We start from the raw sequence: 15162 nt of genomic DNA, 5'->3' as shown, positions 1-15162 counted from the left end.
AACAAAAACATTTTTTACTCTTACTTTTAACATATTACATTTTCTATGCAGGCTTTAGTGTGAAGTTCATTGCCTTAAAAACATTTTACCAATAAGTCCCGTAAAATGGTAACGGAGTCATGTTTATAATACAGTATACAGAAAAAGTCCATGTTGATGAAATTCTAGTGAAACTCTGTGTTTATCATTGAAATGGGTGCAGCTGTGTTTGAATGGAAAAGGAAGGGTGTACAACAAACTTTAAACCCAACACCCCTTTGGAAATGGACATGTTTCCCCTTGGTCCTGAATCCGGTGCAATTGAGCGCAGGTGCGTTTATGCACATTTCTTGCGCACAAGGCAGCCCATTTATTTCAATGGGCTGACCTATGTGCAAGATAAGCAGAAAAATGGTTCTTAACTCCTTAAAAAGAAAGTGCCGCGGCACCATGTGGTTTGGCGCACTCATGTGCAGACGTATGGGGGTATCATTAGCGATTAATCGAATCTCTGTGCGTCGCCTAAACAGCATTGTGTTTTTTTGTGTTCGAAGAGTACACGGTTTCACGTGCATTCCCGACACACCAAGGTCTGAACCCAACGTGACAAACATCCACAAGATTCTCTGAAAGGTGGAGCTTGACAATAAAATGACAGCCATTTTCCTACATCTTTATACTCGCTGACTAGAGTTGCCACCTCATCCCTTTAAACCCAAACACATATGAATTACACAGGTTCTGGGGCTAATTTAATGCAGAGAAGGTACCGAGTTTAATTGCCACCTTAACCACTTAACGCCCACCGCACGGACAGGCAGATGGGCGTATATATACGTCCTTGCCTTCTAGCGGGTGGGGGGTCCGATCGGGACCCCCTCCGCTGCGGGCGGCTTACCTCGGGGAGCGATCCGGGACGACGGCGCGGCTATTCGTTTATAGCCGCTCCGTCGCGATCGCTCCCCGGAGCTGAAGAACGGGGAGAGCCGTATGTAAACACGGCTTCCCCGTGCTTCACTGTGGCGGCTGCATCAATCGAGTGATCCTTTTTATAGGGAGACTCGATCGATGACGTCAGTCCTACAGCCACACCCCCCTACAGTTGTAAACACACACTAGGTGAACCCTAACTCCTACAGCGCCCCCTGTGGTTAACTCCCAAACTCCAATTGTCATTTTCACAATAAACAATGCAATTTAAATGCATTTTTTGCTGTGAAAATGACAATGGTCCCAAAAATGTGTCAAAAATGTCCGAAGTGTCCGCCATAATGTCGCAGTCACGAAAAAAATCGCTGATCGCCGCCATTAGTAGTAAAAAATTTTTTTTTATAAAAATGCAATAAAACTATCCCCTATTTTGTAAACGCTATAAATTTTGGGCAAACCAACCGATAAACGCTTATTGCGATTTTTTTACCAAAAATAGGTAGAATACGTATCGGCCTAAACTGAGGAAAAAAATAAATTATATATGTTTTTGGGGGATATTTATTACAGCAAAAAGTAAAAAATATTGCTTTTTTTTTTCAAAATTTTGCACTCTATTTTTGTTTATAGCGCAAAAAATAAAAACCATGATCAAATACCACCAAAAGAAAGCTTTATTTGTGGGGAAAAAAGGACGCCAATTTTGTTTGGGAGCCACGCGCAATTGTCTGTTAAAGCGACGCAGTGCCGAATCGCAAAACCTGGCCTGGGCATTTAGCAACAAAATGGTCCGGGGCTTAAGTGGTTAATCAGCCAAAGGACCTGTGTAATTAATATGTGTTCAGGTTTAAAGGGATGAGGTACCATCCCTATCGCTAACCCATGCTTAGGACGCGCTATAACATGGGAATTATGGCCCACCCCTAAACGGTGAAGTCAATCTGTGTCCAATTGTTCTCTGCCGTGTCTTTTTCCAGCACGCAGCCAGATGCCGGCATATAAACAGACAAGTCTTTCTGGTAACAGACAGAAAAACCAACTGCAAATAATCAGTTAGTTGACACTCCCATGGAAAGTTCACAAGGAGCCTCCAGAATCGTCATGATAATAATGAACCATACAATGAATGGAGTGCAGAGAGATGGGGACAGGAAGAGGCCTTGTGTGAGGATAAACAGTAACAATGGCTTCACCAAAACACCGATTTAAACAAAGTAACTCGACAAGTCACTAGAAATATCAGCAACATTACCAAAGAAGAAGAAAGCCTCATACACGCGAGGTCATTGGCTTTCTGCAAATTGTTACTTTTGTGTGTTAGGCCCCTTTCACACGGGGCGGATCAGTAATGATCCGCCCCGTGAACCTCTGCTTGCTCAGCAGGGATCGCTCCGTTGATCACCACTGAGCCGGCGGATGACAGGGCGGTCCCCGCACACTGTCTCTTCTCCGCTCTCCCCTATGGGTTGAGAGCGGAGAAGGGCTTGCGGCAAAGGGCTTGCGGTTTTCAGACCACTGCCCTATACCCTTATACTCGCTGACTCATGCTTAGGATGTGCTATAATATGTGACTTCACAAACATGTAAAACATTTGTGAAAACGGAGTCACACTTCCGTGCCAATAATTCTTACTGGCACCCCAAACGTAGCCAACAGACTCACTGTTTTGCATACTGCAAAACTTGCAACAAATGCGCCATAACGTAGAGCTGCACGATTCTGGCCAAAGTGAGAATCACAATTTTTTTGCTTAGAATGAAGATCACGATTCTCTCACGATCCTCACGGCGTAAAATCTTTTACATTTATACAAAAAAAAAAGGGGGGCTAACTTTACTGGCTAGTTTTTTTTTTAATTTATCAAAGCAATTTTTCCCCAAAAAATTGCATTAAAAAAGACTGCTGCGCAAATACAGTGCAACATAAAATATTGCAACAACCGCCATTTTTTTCTCTAGGGTCTCTACTAAAAAATTATATAATGTTTGGGGGTTCTAAGGAATTTTCTAGCAAAAAAAATATGATTTTAACTTGAAAAGAGCGGTCAGAAACAGGTTTGGTGTTTAAGTGGTTAAACGTTCCTAATTTACATACATAAGTTTATTCCTTTGATGTAAAAGTCAATGTGATACAATGTTTAGACTTCGGGTCCTTTCACACGTGCGGACCGTTTTTTAGATCAGTTTTTTATCATCAGTTGATCAGTTTTTTTTATCCGTTTTACATCCGTTTTTCATCAGTTTTTTCATCCGTTTTTTTTTTTTGTTAGAACGTTATTTTTATTACATATTTTGATGAAAAACGGATGTTAGCGGATCGGATGTTAAAACGGATCGTTCGCCAACATCCGTTTTTCGTCCTTTCCGTTTTTTTGACGGAAGAAAAATAGGGTTTTCTTCCGTTCAAAAAAACGGAGCTTAACGGAGATGGATGTTAGCGAACGTTAGCGGATGCTCATCCGCTAACGTACACTATCCCATTGGAAAGTATTGCAGTCCGTAAACGGACATATGAAAAAACGGACGAACGGTCCGCACGTGTGAAAGGACCCTTAACTTTCCACTGATAAAGAATGTTTTCAAAACTTGGCAGATTGCCCAGACTTTGACTTTTGGCTGAGAGCAGAGAGAAAATTCTTATGTCAAAGATCGTGAAATTCTGTGTCAAGAATCGCAACGGGAAAAAGATCGCGATAACGATTCTTGACGATTAATCGCGCAGCTCTACCATAACGTGCAGCAAAAATATATGTGAAGCTCTACACCTGAAAAGGTACAGAAACTTCTCTGGTACGGTTGTCACGCGTACAACAGATTATTATGTGTGTTCCCACTACGCTAAGTGTGAATGGGGCCTAAAGGTCAAACAATTCTGAATCATCAAGAATCCACAGTCATGCTTTATAACAAGCTGATAACACTGTATGGATGGAGGTTACCATTTCAGTAAACCTTGCGAGTCACAAATCACAAGACAAGTGATGGAGGTTTTCTATTTAACCGAAGAAAACCCCTCAAAGTATCTTCCGGACCCATCTGAGAGAATGCTTTAAAAGACCTTCATAGCATATGATATACTTCCAATATCACAAAACAGTGTACTTCCCCCACAGATCACTTTCTGCACTTCTTCTTTTCATAAACGTCATCAATTAATGCGATTGCAAGCATACAAACCACCTATTAGCTAGAGGAGAGGTTGTTTCAGCCCAAGTACATTGTGAACTCACCTGTAGATTCACTCGTCTGCTTTGAGTCCAGGAGGACCATGTGTGGACATGGAGTTAGTGAGCAGCAGCTTTCTCGATTAATCTGGAAAAAGAATGAAACAGTCAAAAAACTGTACATCAAGCTGGAGATACAAAAAAAAAATACAAAGGCAACAAGATGTCTTTTATTAAACTGCGTAAAGATTAAAAAAAAAAAAAATGTTTGTCAGCATTTGTTTTGTTTCGAGTGGTGAATCATATGAGCTTTTACATCACACAAGAAGGCCTGTTGCGAATTAAAATGAAGCCAACTTTGGTGGTGAATCCACATTGTTAAAGCAGAACTAAACCCTCCCATCCTTTTAGGCAAAAAGGAAGCTGCCATCTTAGACACCGTTTGATCTGCAAATGCCATGGTGCTGCACATGATCAGTTACGACACCAGCCATTTGATGGTTTGACAGTTTGGTTGGGGATACAGGCAATAAATGGACAGCATTCCTAGCATGCCAGGAATGTAACCGTTTTCTGAAGCTGTTAAATCAATTAGGTAGATTCAGGTAGGGGCGCGCAAATCTAAGGCGGCGTAGCCTAGCGTGTTTACACTACGCCGTCTTAAGTAAGAGAGGCAAGTACTGTATTCTCAAAGTACTTGCCTCCTTACTTAGGGCGGCGTAGCGTAAATGCGGCGGGCGTAAGGGCGCCTAATTCAAATGTGTTGGAGGGGGGCGTGTTTTATGGTAATGAGGCTTGACCTCACGTTTTTGACGTTAATTCTACTGCGCATGCGCCGGGCGCCTACATTTCCCAGTGTGCATTGCGGCTAAGTACGCCACACAGGCCTATTGATTTCGACGTGGACATAAACGACGTAAATCCCGATTCGCGGACGACTTATGCAAACGACGTAAAAAAATTGAATTTCGCGGCGGGAACGGCGGCCATACTTTAACATTGTTATTCCACCTAATAGATGGAATAACTTTAGGCCTGCTAATGCCTTATGGAAACGGCGTAAATCGACTGCGGCGGCCGGGCGTACGTTCGTGAATCGGCGTATCAACTCATTTACATACTCTACGCTGACCGCAATGGAAGCGCCACCTAGCGGCCATCCGAAAAATTGCAACCTAAGATAGGACAGCGCAAGCCGTCTTATCTTAGATATGTTTAAGCGTATCTCTGTTTGAGCATACGCTTAAACATAAGTCGGCGTAGATTCTGAGTTAGGTCGACTTATCTACTGATAAGCCGGCCTAACTCTTACTGAATCTACCTAAATAGGTTTAGTTCTACTCTGAGGGCAGCTCTAGACTCCGTTCTTCCTCCACAGTCTGGGATTTGACAGTCGTAGTAATTTGGTGTGCTGCTCAGGCTCAGTTGATGTGAGGCGTAGATAAGTGTTCATCCGCATCCACTGCCAAGTGCTGGCGAAGGATGGAGCCTGTTTTGGCTCCTACAATAGCTCAAGGGAGAGAAAAGAGGTAATCCCTGCTGCCGCACATCTGTAAAGTCCAATGGTGGTAATCGGAGTGGAAACCTCAGCCTGGACTCTGACCAGAGCCCAGGTTGAGGAAGCCACTCAGATTACCACCATATGACCGAACAGGTGTGCGTCACCAGGGATTATCTCTTTTCTCTCCCTTGAAAGGTACCAAATGTGGCACTGGAGGGGAGGAAACAAATGAGCGGAAGATCCACTTTTGGGTGGAACTCCGCTTTAAAGACAGGTTTTAACAGACACTTGGCTTGTACTTTAAAGTAAGCCAACAATGTAATGTACAAAAAGCCGCACTCTGATCATGTCACAAAAAAAATGTACTCTAGGTCTGTTATCTGACCGTCACCACCTGTAGCCACACCCTTCTAACATGTTTCACTCCAATTGGGCTTAGTCGTAAGACAACTAAGCTTAATCAGGGTGTAATGTGTTACTACTGGTGGGGACAGTCAGATAATAGCCGCCCCCCCCCCCCAAAACAAATATTGACCAGGTCTGATAGGTCACCCAGGCATTGAACACATTTTGATAATAAACCAAAAAGTTTGGGCTTTTCAGCTGTGTAGGTCAAGTTCAAGCAAGTAAAATGCAGCATGGCACTGGAGGGTGCATGATATACAATCAAAGGCTTAAAGAGGAGTTCCACCCAAAAATGCAACTTCCTCTTAACCCACTCCTCTCCCCCTTACATGCCACATTTGGCATGTAATTTTTTTGGGGGGGGGAGTGGGGGCTTCAGGAGAAGGGGACTTCCTGTCCCACTTCCTCCTTCCACCGAGGGGCTGCAAAGGCAATTAAGCTTAATCGCCTTTTGGCAGCCCCTCCCTGTAGGCGATCGCCCAGGATACGTCAGGTCCTAGGCGATCGCCTGTCCAATCAAACAGCGCCGGGCCGCGCGCGCATGCGCAGTGCCGCTCGCACATGCGCAGTGGGTGCCCGGCAGTGAAGCCGAAAGCTGTCACGGCCGGGTGCCGACAATGAAGATGCCGGCCGGGGAGGGGGGGAGAGGAGCGGACCCCCGGCCGGCGCGTCGCTGGAGCAGATAAGTGTCAGTTTATTAAAAGCCAGCAGCTACACTTTTTGTAGCTGCTGACTTTTAATAAACTTAAAAAATGGGTGGAAAACCCCTTTAAGTTGCGTTTTAAACAATATTAAAGTGGTTGTAAACCCACTTTGACAACTTGCACCTACAGGCAAGCCTAGATTAAGGTTTACCTGTAGGTGCAGAAAACACTGCACCAATTTCTACGGCGCAGGCGCACTGAGCATCCCGGAATTCTGAATGGGATAATGCCGGGATTATGCCGGTCCCGCGCGCATGTGCGGGAGTGACGTCATCGGCGCTCCAGTCAATCACAACGCCGGAGCAGCGATACCAGGAAGAAGCTGCGAGAGGACATGGCGGCGGAGGGGAACGAGGAGCACTTCGGGGCTTCGATTTCAGGCAAGTGACACATAATGAGCTAGTATGCCATGTATGCTATACTTAAAAGGGTGTGCTTAAAGTAGAACTATAGGAAAAACTTTTTATTTTATTTTGGATAGTGTACAGGAGGATTATAGCTTTTGCCATCAGTGTCCCATTGTGGAGATCTCCCTTCACTTCCTGTCCCACCGCCAAACAGGAAGTGAGAAGAAATCCCTGCAAATGAAGGCAATCCTTTTGGGCCCCCGGGTCACCAGAACTAGTGTCCCCTTTGGAAGATTTCCCCCTCTTACTTTCCTAGGGGCAACCCAAAATTTGGGATTTTCTTTTACATTCACTTTCAATGACAGAGAGAGGGTAAATCTCCCTAACTGGGACACAGACCACAATAAAAACTGACAGACCTAATCCATCTCCCCTCTATACAAACCTAAAACAAGTTTTGCCTTTAGTTACACTTTAGATGCTTTTCTGAATATGGATGGACAGCTGTTGACCAGCAAATCCTTCACAGAGACCAAAGATTTTCCTAGCATGAGTAAGGCCAAGACTGTTACATTTTCAATGGAGAAAAGGGAACTGTCTACAAGCTGAACAAACTTTCCAACATGGAAAATATGAGACTCTGATAATAAACATTTTCTATATGTGTGCAATCATTGTATTTAACTTCTACACGGCTTGAAGAAAAAAGTAACAAGCTTGGCTTCATCGGTAAGCTTGTTGTCACTAAAACCCACCTGAGGGAAAGCCGGGCCCCAAACATTCACCTGCATTGTAAATGTAGCGCCTGTGTACTTTCAGTACAGGTGCTATGTTAAATTTAGAGGGGGGATGAGAGAGTTACTTTGCTCTCATCCATGTTGATTTGGTTAAATTAGGTTTCTGCCAGGCTGGGCTGTCCTGTGGTTTCATTCTGTGTTCCGAAGATACATTTCCATCTTTGGATAGCAGGTGGCGCCAGAGGAGTCCAGGCGGAGGCGCCTTTCCCCAGCAGCCAATTAGAGGAGTGTTTCCCTCGCGGGGCATGCTGGGCGGAGGGTATTTCTTGGGCACGCGCCATTGTGTGGGGTTCGTCTTCGCCCGTTCCTGGTTCCGGGTATAGCACCCACCTTTAGGGTGTGCGCACAATCACAGGCCCCGGTGAGATGGCCTACCAGGCCGGGGCGCACGTGCTACGTGGAGTTCCAAGTTCTGGGCCTTCAAGGCCCAGAGCAACTGAAGCTGCAAAGGGCCCCAGTGACTTACTGGGTCCCCAAGCGAGTTGTGCTGTTTGGTGGGGAGTCGGTCTGAGGTGAGCCCGGAGGCAGGTGATCCAATAGGGTCTAGACAATCCATCGGGGATCTGGGTGGCCGGACACTGAGAAGTTGTATGCTGCAACTTGTCAGTCGGTGACCCAAAAACCAAGAAGTCTACCTGAGGAAGATTCAGGCAAATTATTTTCGCTGAGAGGATTCGCTCTATTATCTACGTTCTTGAGTAGAGTGCTTGTGGCAGAGGTTCCACTCCTAATCCTAATTCCATTAGAGCCAAGTTGGTGGCAGAGATTTGTTCCTTCTCAAAGGTTCCAAGTGATACTCTGGCTGCCAGGTCGGTGTGAGAGGCCTGTCCAGGTACACTATACCCACTCCGGTTGGAGTGGCGACGCAAGTTAAAGTCCCATTGGAGGCAGGACTGCTTCCGTTATCCATAGGCCTGAATCTGCAAATTCTCCTTTCACCAACCTATTTCTATCTACCTCATGTCGGCCATGTTGGGCGAGAAATAAAAGCACAGAATACGACACCCTGCTGTTTGGACATTCCGTTATTGCATCATCATCATCCCTAGACACATCAAAGAGGTAACATAACATGCCGTCCCAATCCAACCAGCGGCTCCTGAGGGGGTAGCGCTACATAAAGGTGTACCTAAACCCAGGACCTTCATTCACTATATTATATCTGGTCTCCCACAGTCCACAGAACATAGAGATGCAATCGTTTTAGTAAACAAACTGCTAAATATCTTTTCTCATCAGTAGTATAAAGCAGTCTTGTGACTTATCAGTTTCTGGTTAAAACTTGTAGGAGGAGTTTTCATTCCCCTCTGACTGTCCTATGAGGTTGCATGACCCCTGACCCTCTGTCTGGACAGTGCCGATCACAAGCACCCTGAAACCCCCCCCCCCCCAAAAAAAAAAACTTCTCTAGCAATACACACCAAACTGAGCATGTGCAGTGTCCCCCCTAGCTCTGTACTATCAGAAGATGGATTGAGGATAGTGGAAGAAGGGGAGGATCAGACAAGACAGGAGCAAACAGCTTTTTTACACAATGCAGAGGATTAACCCCTTAGATTGCACAGGGCGTATAACAAGCATGATTTACTGTATATACAGACTGTTTTTACTGTTGTAAGTTTAGTAGCACTTTAAGACAATGGTTGGACTTGCAAACAGTTCAACCCCTCTTGTCTATCAATCTACAGTACTTTCTATTCATCCATTTCTCTCCATCATATTCACTGCAAGACTTTTATCACGTACATTACCAATGAGACATAATTCCTCTCACTGACACCAATAATGGGGCACAACAGCTCTCGCTGACACCAACGATGGGGCAATTGGTCTGCAAACACCATGCAACCTCACAAGCCCCCAAAAGTTAAAAATTCAAAAAGAACATAACATGAGCATCTTGTTAAAGGGGTTGTAAACGTTCCAAAAAAAAAAAAAAAAATATGTTATGCTTAGAGCAACCTCGATCCTCTGCCTTCCCATTCATCGGGTGCCCCCCAAAAAAAGCTGCTTTCCCTTGGGGCACCCGTGCTCTCCCGAGGATTTGATTAACAGCAGCGTGAGACAATGGCTTCTGCTGCTATCAACCTGTCTGATGAGAGCCAGCGACTGGAGTCGCTGTGCTCGTGCACGGCACTGGAACGAAGGTGGTTTGCTGCAGTGATAAAAATAGTGCCCCATCATTGGTGTCTGTGGGAGGAAAAGTGCCCCTCCATTGGTGTCCATGGGAGTTAAAGTGCCCCATCATTGGAGGAAAAGTACCCTGTCATTGGTCTCCGTGGAAGGAAAAGTGCTCCACCATAGGTGTCCGTGGGAGGAAAAGTGCCCTGTCATAAGTGTCAGTGGAATTATGTCCCATTGGTAATGACACAGACAGCGGGACTCGGCCCCGCCCCCACTTCCATGTCACTGGATTTGATTGAGAGCAGCGGGATCCAATGGCTCCTGATGCTATCAATCTGTCCAATGAGATGAGAGCCAGCGGCTGGAGTCGCTGGGCTCGTGCACGGCGCTGGAACAAATGGGCTCAAATATGAAACAGGGGGGCATGGGGGTGGGGGGCCTGCTGCAAAGGAGGTTTGCTGCCATGATAAAAAAAGTGGCCCATCATGGGTGTCAGTGGGAGGAATAGTGCCCCATCATTGGTGTCAGTGGGAGGAATAGTGCCTCATCATTGGTAGCAGTGGGAGAAATAGTGCCTCATCATTGGTAGCAGTGGGAGGAATAGTGCCCCATCATTGGTGTCAGTGGGAGGAATTGCGCCCCATCATTGGTGTCAGTGGGAGGAATTGCGCCCCATCATTGGTGTCAGTGGGAGGAATTGCGCCCCATCCTTGGTGTGGAATTATGTCCCATTGGTAATGTCAGTGATCTGAATAGTTCCCCAGGGGCCGGTTAAGGCCAACAAAGGGCCACAGTTTGGAGACCACTGATCTAGAGGGAGGGAGGAGAGGCTTTCCCAGCTAAGCACCACCTTCTGCCTGCATGCCTGAGCTGGATTCTCAGGAAGTAAACACTACATGAATCATCTGCCCATACTCAAGATGGCCGCAGTTAGAAATGCTCGAGGGAGTTTTTCAAAGTGATTTCTCCTACAAAATAAAGAATGGAGACATGGATGGATTGGGGAGTTCTCTTTGAATATTAGACATGAATGAAATGGCATTTTCGGTTTGTGGTGCTCAGAGACAGTTACGTTCCACTTTAGAACGAAGGCATCCCTGGCACAAAGTTAACAATCAGCAACAGTAACCAAAATACTCCGATATTAACGCGAACCTCCACAGAAGACGTTTGTTTACCCGCTGGCAATTACACCTTGCAATGTCTGTAAGGCCACAAAGACAAAAGCGCAGACAAAGAAATAAACATCCCCGGATTAATGAAAGTAATAGCCACTTATAAGTGAATGCCACAGAAATGACAGAGAGTTTCCTATGCCTGGAGCATATGGTTTATATGACAGGCTGTTGGCGCTGCGGCAGAGCCCTATATGTTCCATGCCAGAAACACTGCCAGGCTCCCAAAACCGTTACGACTGGAACATTCCCAGACTGCAATTGATGGTCTCAAGACTCGCTAAATTTAGCAGAGGGATGAATCATAGCATTAATAAGAAACCTTTATCCTGGGATATTGCTATCTGATAAAAGGAGCAGCTAGGATGTAAAGTTCTGAAGGTTTGAGCATAGTGTATTCTATAACACAGGGATATGCAATTAGTGGACCTCCAGCTTTTGTAGAACTACAAGTCCCACGAGGCACAGCAAGACCCTGACAGCCACAAGCATGACACCCAGAGGCAGAGGCATGATGGGACTTGCAGTTCTGCAACAGCTGGAGGTCCACTAATTCCATATCCTTGCATAGCAGGTCGCTGGACATCTCTCCCAGCATCCAAAACTAAACATTAATGAGGACGGCAACAAGAGCAGCAAGGTCTACTCTACTCGTCACCTGTGCACATAACAAAGCCGAGTTGTAGGTTGCTAATGAATAACAGGCCAACCGCATAACTAAACATAGCTACACAAGCCGGCTTTATTATCCTAGCATAAACAAGGGGTGTGGAGTAACCTGACGCTTCCAAACAAAATTCAGCTGTAATGCATATGCATGAATTAAATCCTTCAGATACATGGTAATTATGTCACCTGGGACTCTGACGTAACCTGGAAAATAAAGCGTGGTGCTTGAGGAACACTTGTGTAGAGCTTGAATGATGAACTGCCTGTATTGCTCACAACAACCAGTGAGAAGCCTCTTGTCCTTTTTTAGAAGATGTTACAAGCCCGACGTATATGCCTTTTGATATATACTCTTTTTTTAACCTGTATTAGCAGCATGAAAGGGACACCGTGGTTGCTTTAAAGCGCAACAAAACACATCAATTTAACAGTTACATTGCTGGCATGTGGCGGTAAAATAACCAACATTGGCTTGTGCTCTCAACCAAACTGTAAGGCCCCATACACACACTATCAGTTTTCCTGCAGGTTTTTCTCTTCAGGTTTACCAAAACCATGTAGTGCAAGGGCCTGCCTGATTGCATACAAATTGAAACTCTTGAGGTTTTACCTCATATTAGATGGTTTTGGTAAACCCGAAGACAAAAACCTGCAGCAAAACGGATAGTGTGTATGGGGCTTGAGGCCTCGTACACACGACCGTTTCCCTCGACAGAATCCATCAAGAACCTTGGTGGCAGAGCTTTTTTTCCCCGAGGAAAACGGTCGTGTGTATGTTTTTCATCGAGAAAACTGTCGAGGAACTCGATGAGAAAAAAAGAGAACAAGTTCTCTCTTTCCTCGTCAGGAGTCTTAATTTCCTCGTTGTGTTCCTCGTCGGGCTGGGTTTCGACGAGAAACACGTTCGTGTGTATTCTTAGAAACCCGCACATGCTCAGAAGGGTGGCGCCAGTGGAATCAAACTTCCCCTTTATAGTGCCATTGTACGTGTTGTACGTCACCGCGTTTTGAGAACGACGAGATTTTGTCTTGACAGTGTGTACGCAAAGAAAGCTTGTCAAGATTCTCGTCAAGCCTGACAAGGAACTCGTCGAGGAAAACGATGTGTCTTTTATGACGAGTTCCTCTGTCGTGTGTACGAGGCCTCAACCCCGAAAATGTCTGGTGTCATAACTGATCAGCATCATGGCAGTTGAAAATCAAACAGAGGCCAAGATGGCAGCTTTCTTGGCTGAAAACGATAGGAGGGTTTAGTTCCACTTTAAAGTGACCACTAATTAATGGCCCTATAATCAATTTTTTTAAGAAATCGTTTATGTTTTTCGACCTCTTTTTAAAGTGGTTGTAATGTAAACCCATACACACTTTTTGCTACAGGTAAGCCTATATTATGGCTTACCTGTAGCTACCCTGGATATCTCCTAAACCTGCACGGTTTAGGAGATATCCCCCTGTGAAGCACGTCGTGACGTTGCTGGCGGCTCTGCAACTCATGCGCAGGAGTGACGTCATCACAGCTCCGGCCAATCACAGTGCCGGAGCCTGCGATACCTGGAAGTAACTCCAGGAGTGATGTCAGCGGCCAGTGCTGTGCACGGGCACTGCAGCAAGTGTTTCGATCTCGAGTATTGCATAATGAGCTAGTATGCTATGCATACTAGCGCATTATGCCTTTGTCTTGCAGGCGTTTGTTATTTTTTTTTGTCACCAAGGGTTTACAATCACTTTAATGTCCTCTGTGAGCTCTCCTTGCTTGGAGCAAACAGTTGCGGTCATGCTCTATGTACATTACACATCCCATCATGGGAGGGAGCAAGAAAAGGTGGATACGTTCCTACATTAGAGTGGAAAACCCAGAGAACTAATGTAACTGGAAATTAGTTCACAGCAGCTAAAAAAAATAAAATAAAATGTAATTTGGAGATTAAGTCCCCTTTCACACTACTGCAATGTCAAAGTCGCGATTCTGCCGTGATTCGCGGCCACAATTTTGCCGCGATTTCAGGGAATGCCCGTGTAAGTGGCATCAAAAATCGGACCAAAGTAGTGCAGGGACTACTTTTAAGTCGGAATGTTTCGAAGTCATACTAATATGAATGGTTGTCATTGGAAATCATGGGAAACGACTTGTCATGCTACTTTGCCATCACAAATCATGGGAAGAGTCGTATAAGTGTGAAAGGGGCCTAAGGGCCAATTCACACACAGTGCGGGAAATCCATGTTCCCTGCACCGCATTCAAAACGCACTGCACTTATGATCTGCAGGTGTCAGTGTTACACCTCTCCACCCCCAAAGCAGGTCGCAGTGCGTTTTTAAAAGGTAGTGCATCCACTACTTTTGGTGCGGTCCGGCATGATTCCAACAAATTTAAATGAATGCTTTGCACCTGGTTTGTGTGTGAATTGCACAGGAACGTGCAGCATGTTCCTGTGCGATTCATGGTGTGAACTGGTCCTTAGAGGAGGCCGAGAGCAAAAGAAGGGATTTTTTTAAGCCAAGAACATACACAGATATATATATATTATATTTTTTAACCAGAGTTTAGTGTCACTTTAAGTCAGGGTTTCTCAATCAGGGTTTCGTGCAACACTAGAGTTCTTCCAGAGATTCCTTGATCAATGAGCAATTTCTTCCTCTCAGATAAGTTCCCACTGACACCATTGATCCTTTTAGCTATCTGTAAGAGGGGAATTCTTCCCGATGACCACAAGTGTAAGGAGCATTCTTCCCACTGACCATCACACTAATGTATCAGGAGTTGTAGATATAGTAATTGTTAGCAGGGGCTCCCTGGGACCAGAAAGTTATTTTAAGGGTTCCTCCGTGTTGGAAAGGTTGAGAAAGGCTGCTCTAAGCCATATGAACCGTTCTTCTACCAGACATCGTTACCTTGATAATAGTGTTCATTGGAGTTTTATCAGGCATTGATACATTCTAGGTTACCTAGTAAGGGATTACACATTGGTTTATAGCAGGGGTGCCCAACCTTTTGAAGAGCGGGGGCCACTTAAGTGACTGGGTAACCGGTTTGCGGGCCACAATGAGCGGAGCGGGTGGATGGCATGTCCGTGTCTGGTCTGCATATGCAGAGCAGACAAGGACACAGCCCACTATACTTTTTAGGAAAACAGATTGGAAGTAGGACACAAGTTGGTTTATGTCTGCCACTACTTAGAGCAGGGATGCCCAACCTTTTGAAGAGCGAGGGGCCACTTAAGCAACTTGGTAACCGATCGCAAGCCACAAAATGCGGAGCGGGTGGATGACAGGCCAATGTGCACTCTGCATATGTAGAGAGGACACGGACACAGCCCACTCTACCCTGCAGGCCCTTCGATCCACCCAGATGGAAGGGGACGGATCC

At 45.4% G+C, this 15162-nt stretch overlaps 1 protein-coding gene across 12 annotated transcripts in view; it reads right to left on the bottom strand.

Annotated features, from left to right (window-relative positions):
* Positions 1–15162, bottom strand: part of AKAP13 (A-kinase anchoring protein 13) — a 423120-nt gene that overhangs the window by 123137 nt on the left and 284821 nt on the right. For all 12 annotated transcript variants that reach the window (XM_040342370.1, XM_040342380.1, XM_040342375.1 and 9 more), the window contains one exon: positions 4140–4221. In XM_040342370.1, coding sequence (XP_040198304.1) covers positions 4140–4221 — 82 coding nt within the window. The remainder of the gene's footprint in view (positions 1–4139; positions 4222–15162) is intronic.

This window comes from Rana temporaria, chromosome 3 (genome assembly GCF_905171775.1).
Source record: "Rana temporaria chromosome 3, aRanTem1.1, whole genome shotgun sequence".
NCBI classification, from domain to species: Eukaryota; Metazoa; Chordata; class Amphibia; order Anura; family Ranidae; genus Rana; species Rana temporaria.
Note: the sequence above shows the minus strand (reverse complement) of the source record. Positions and strands in the feature narration are given on the sequence as shown.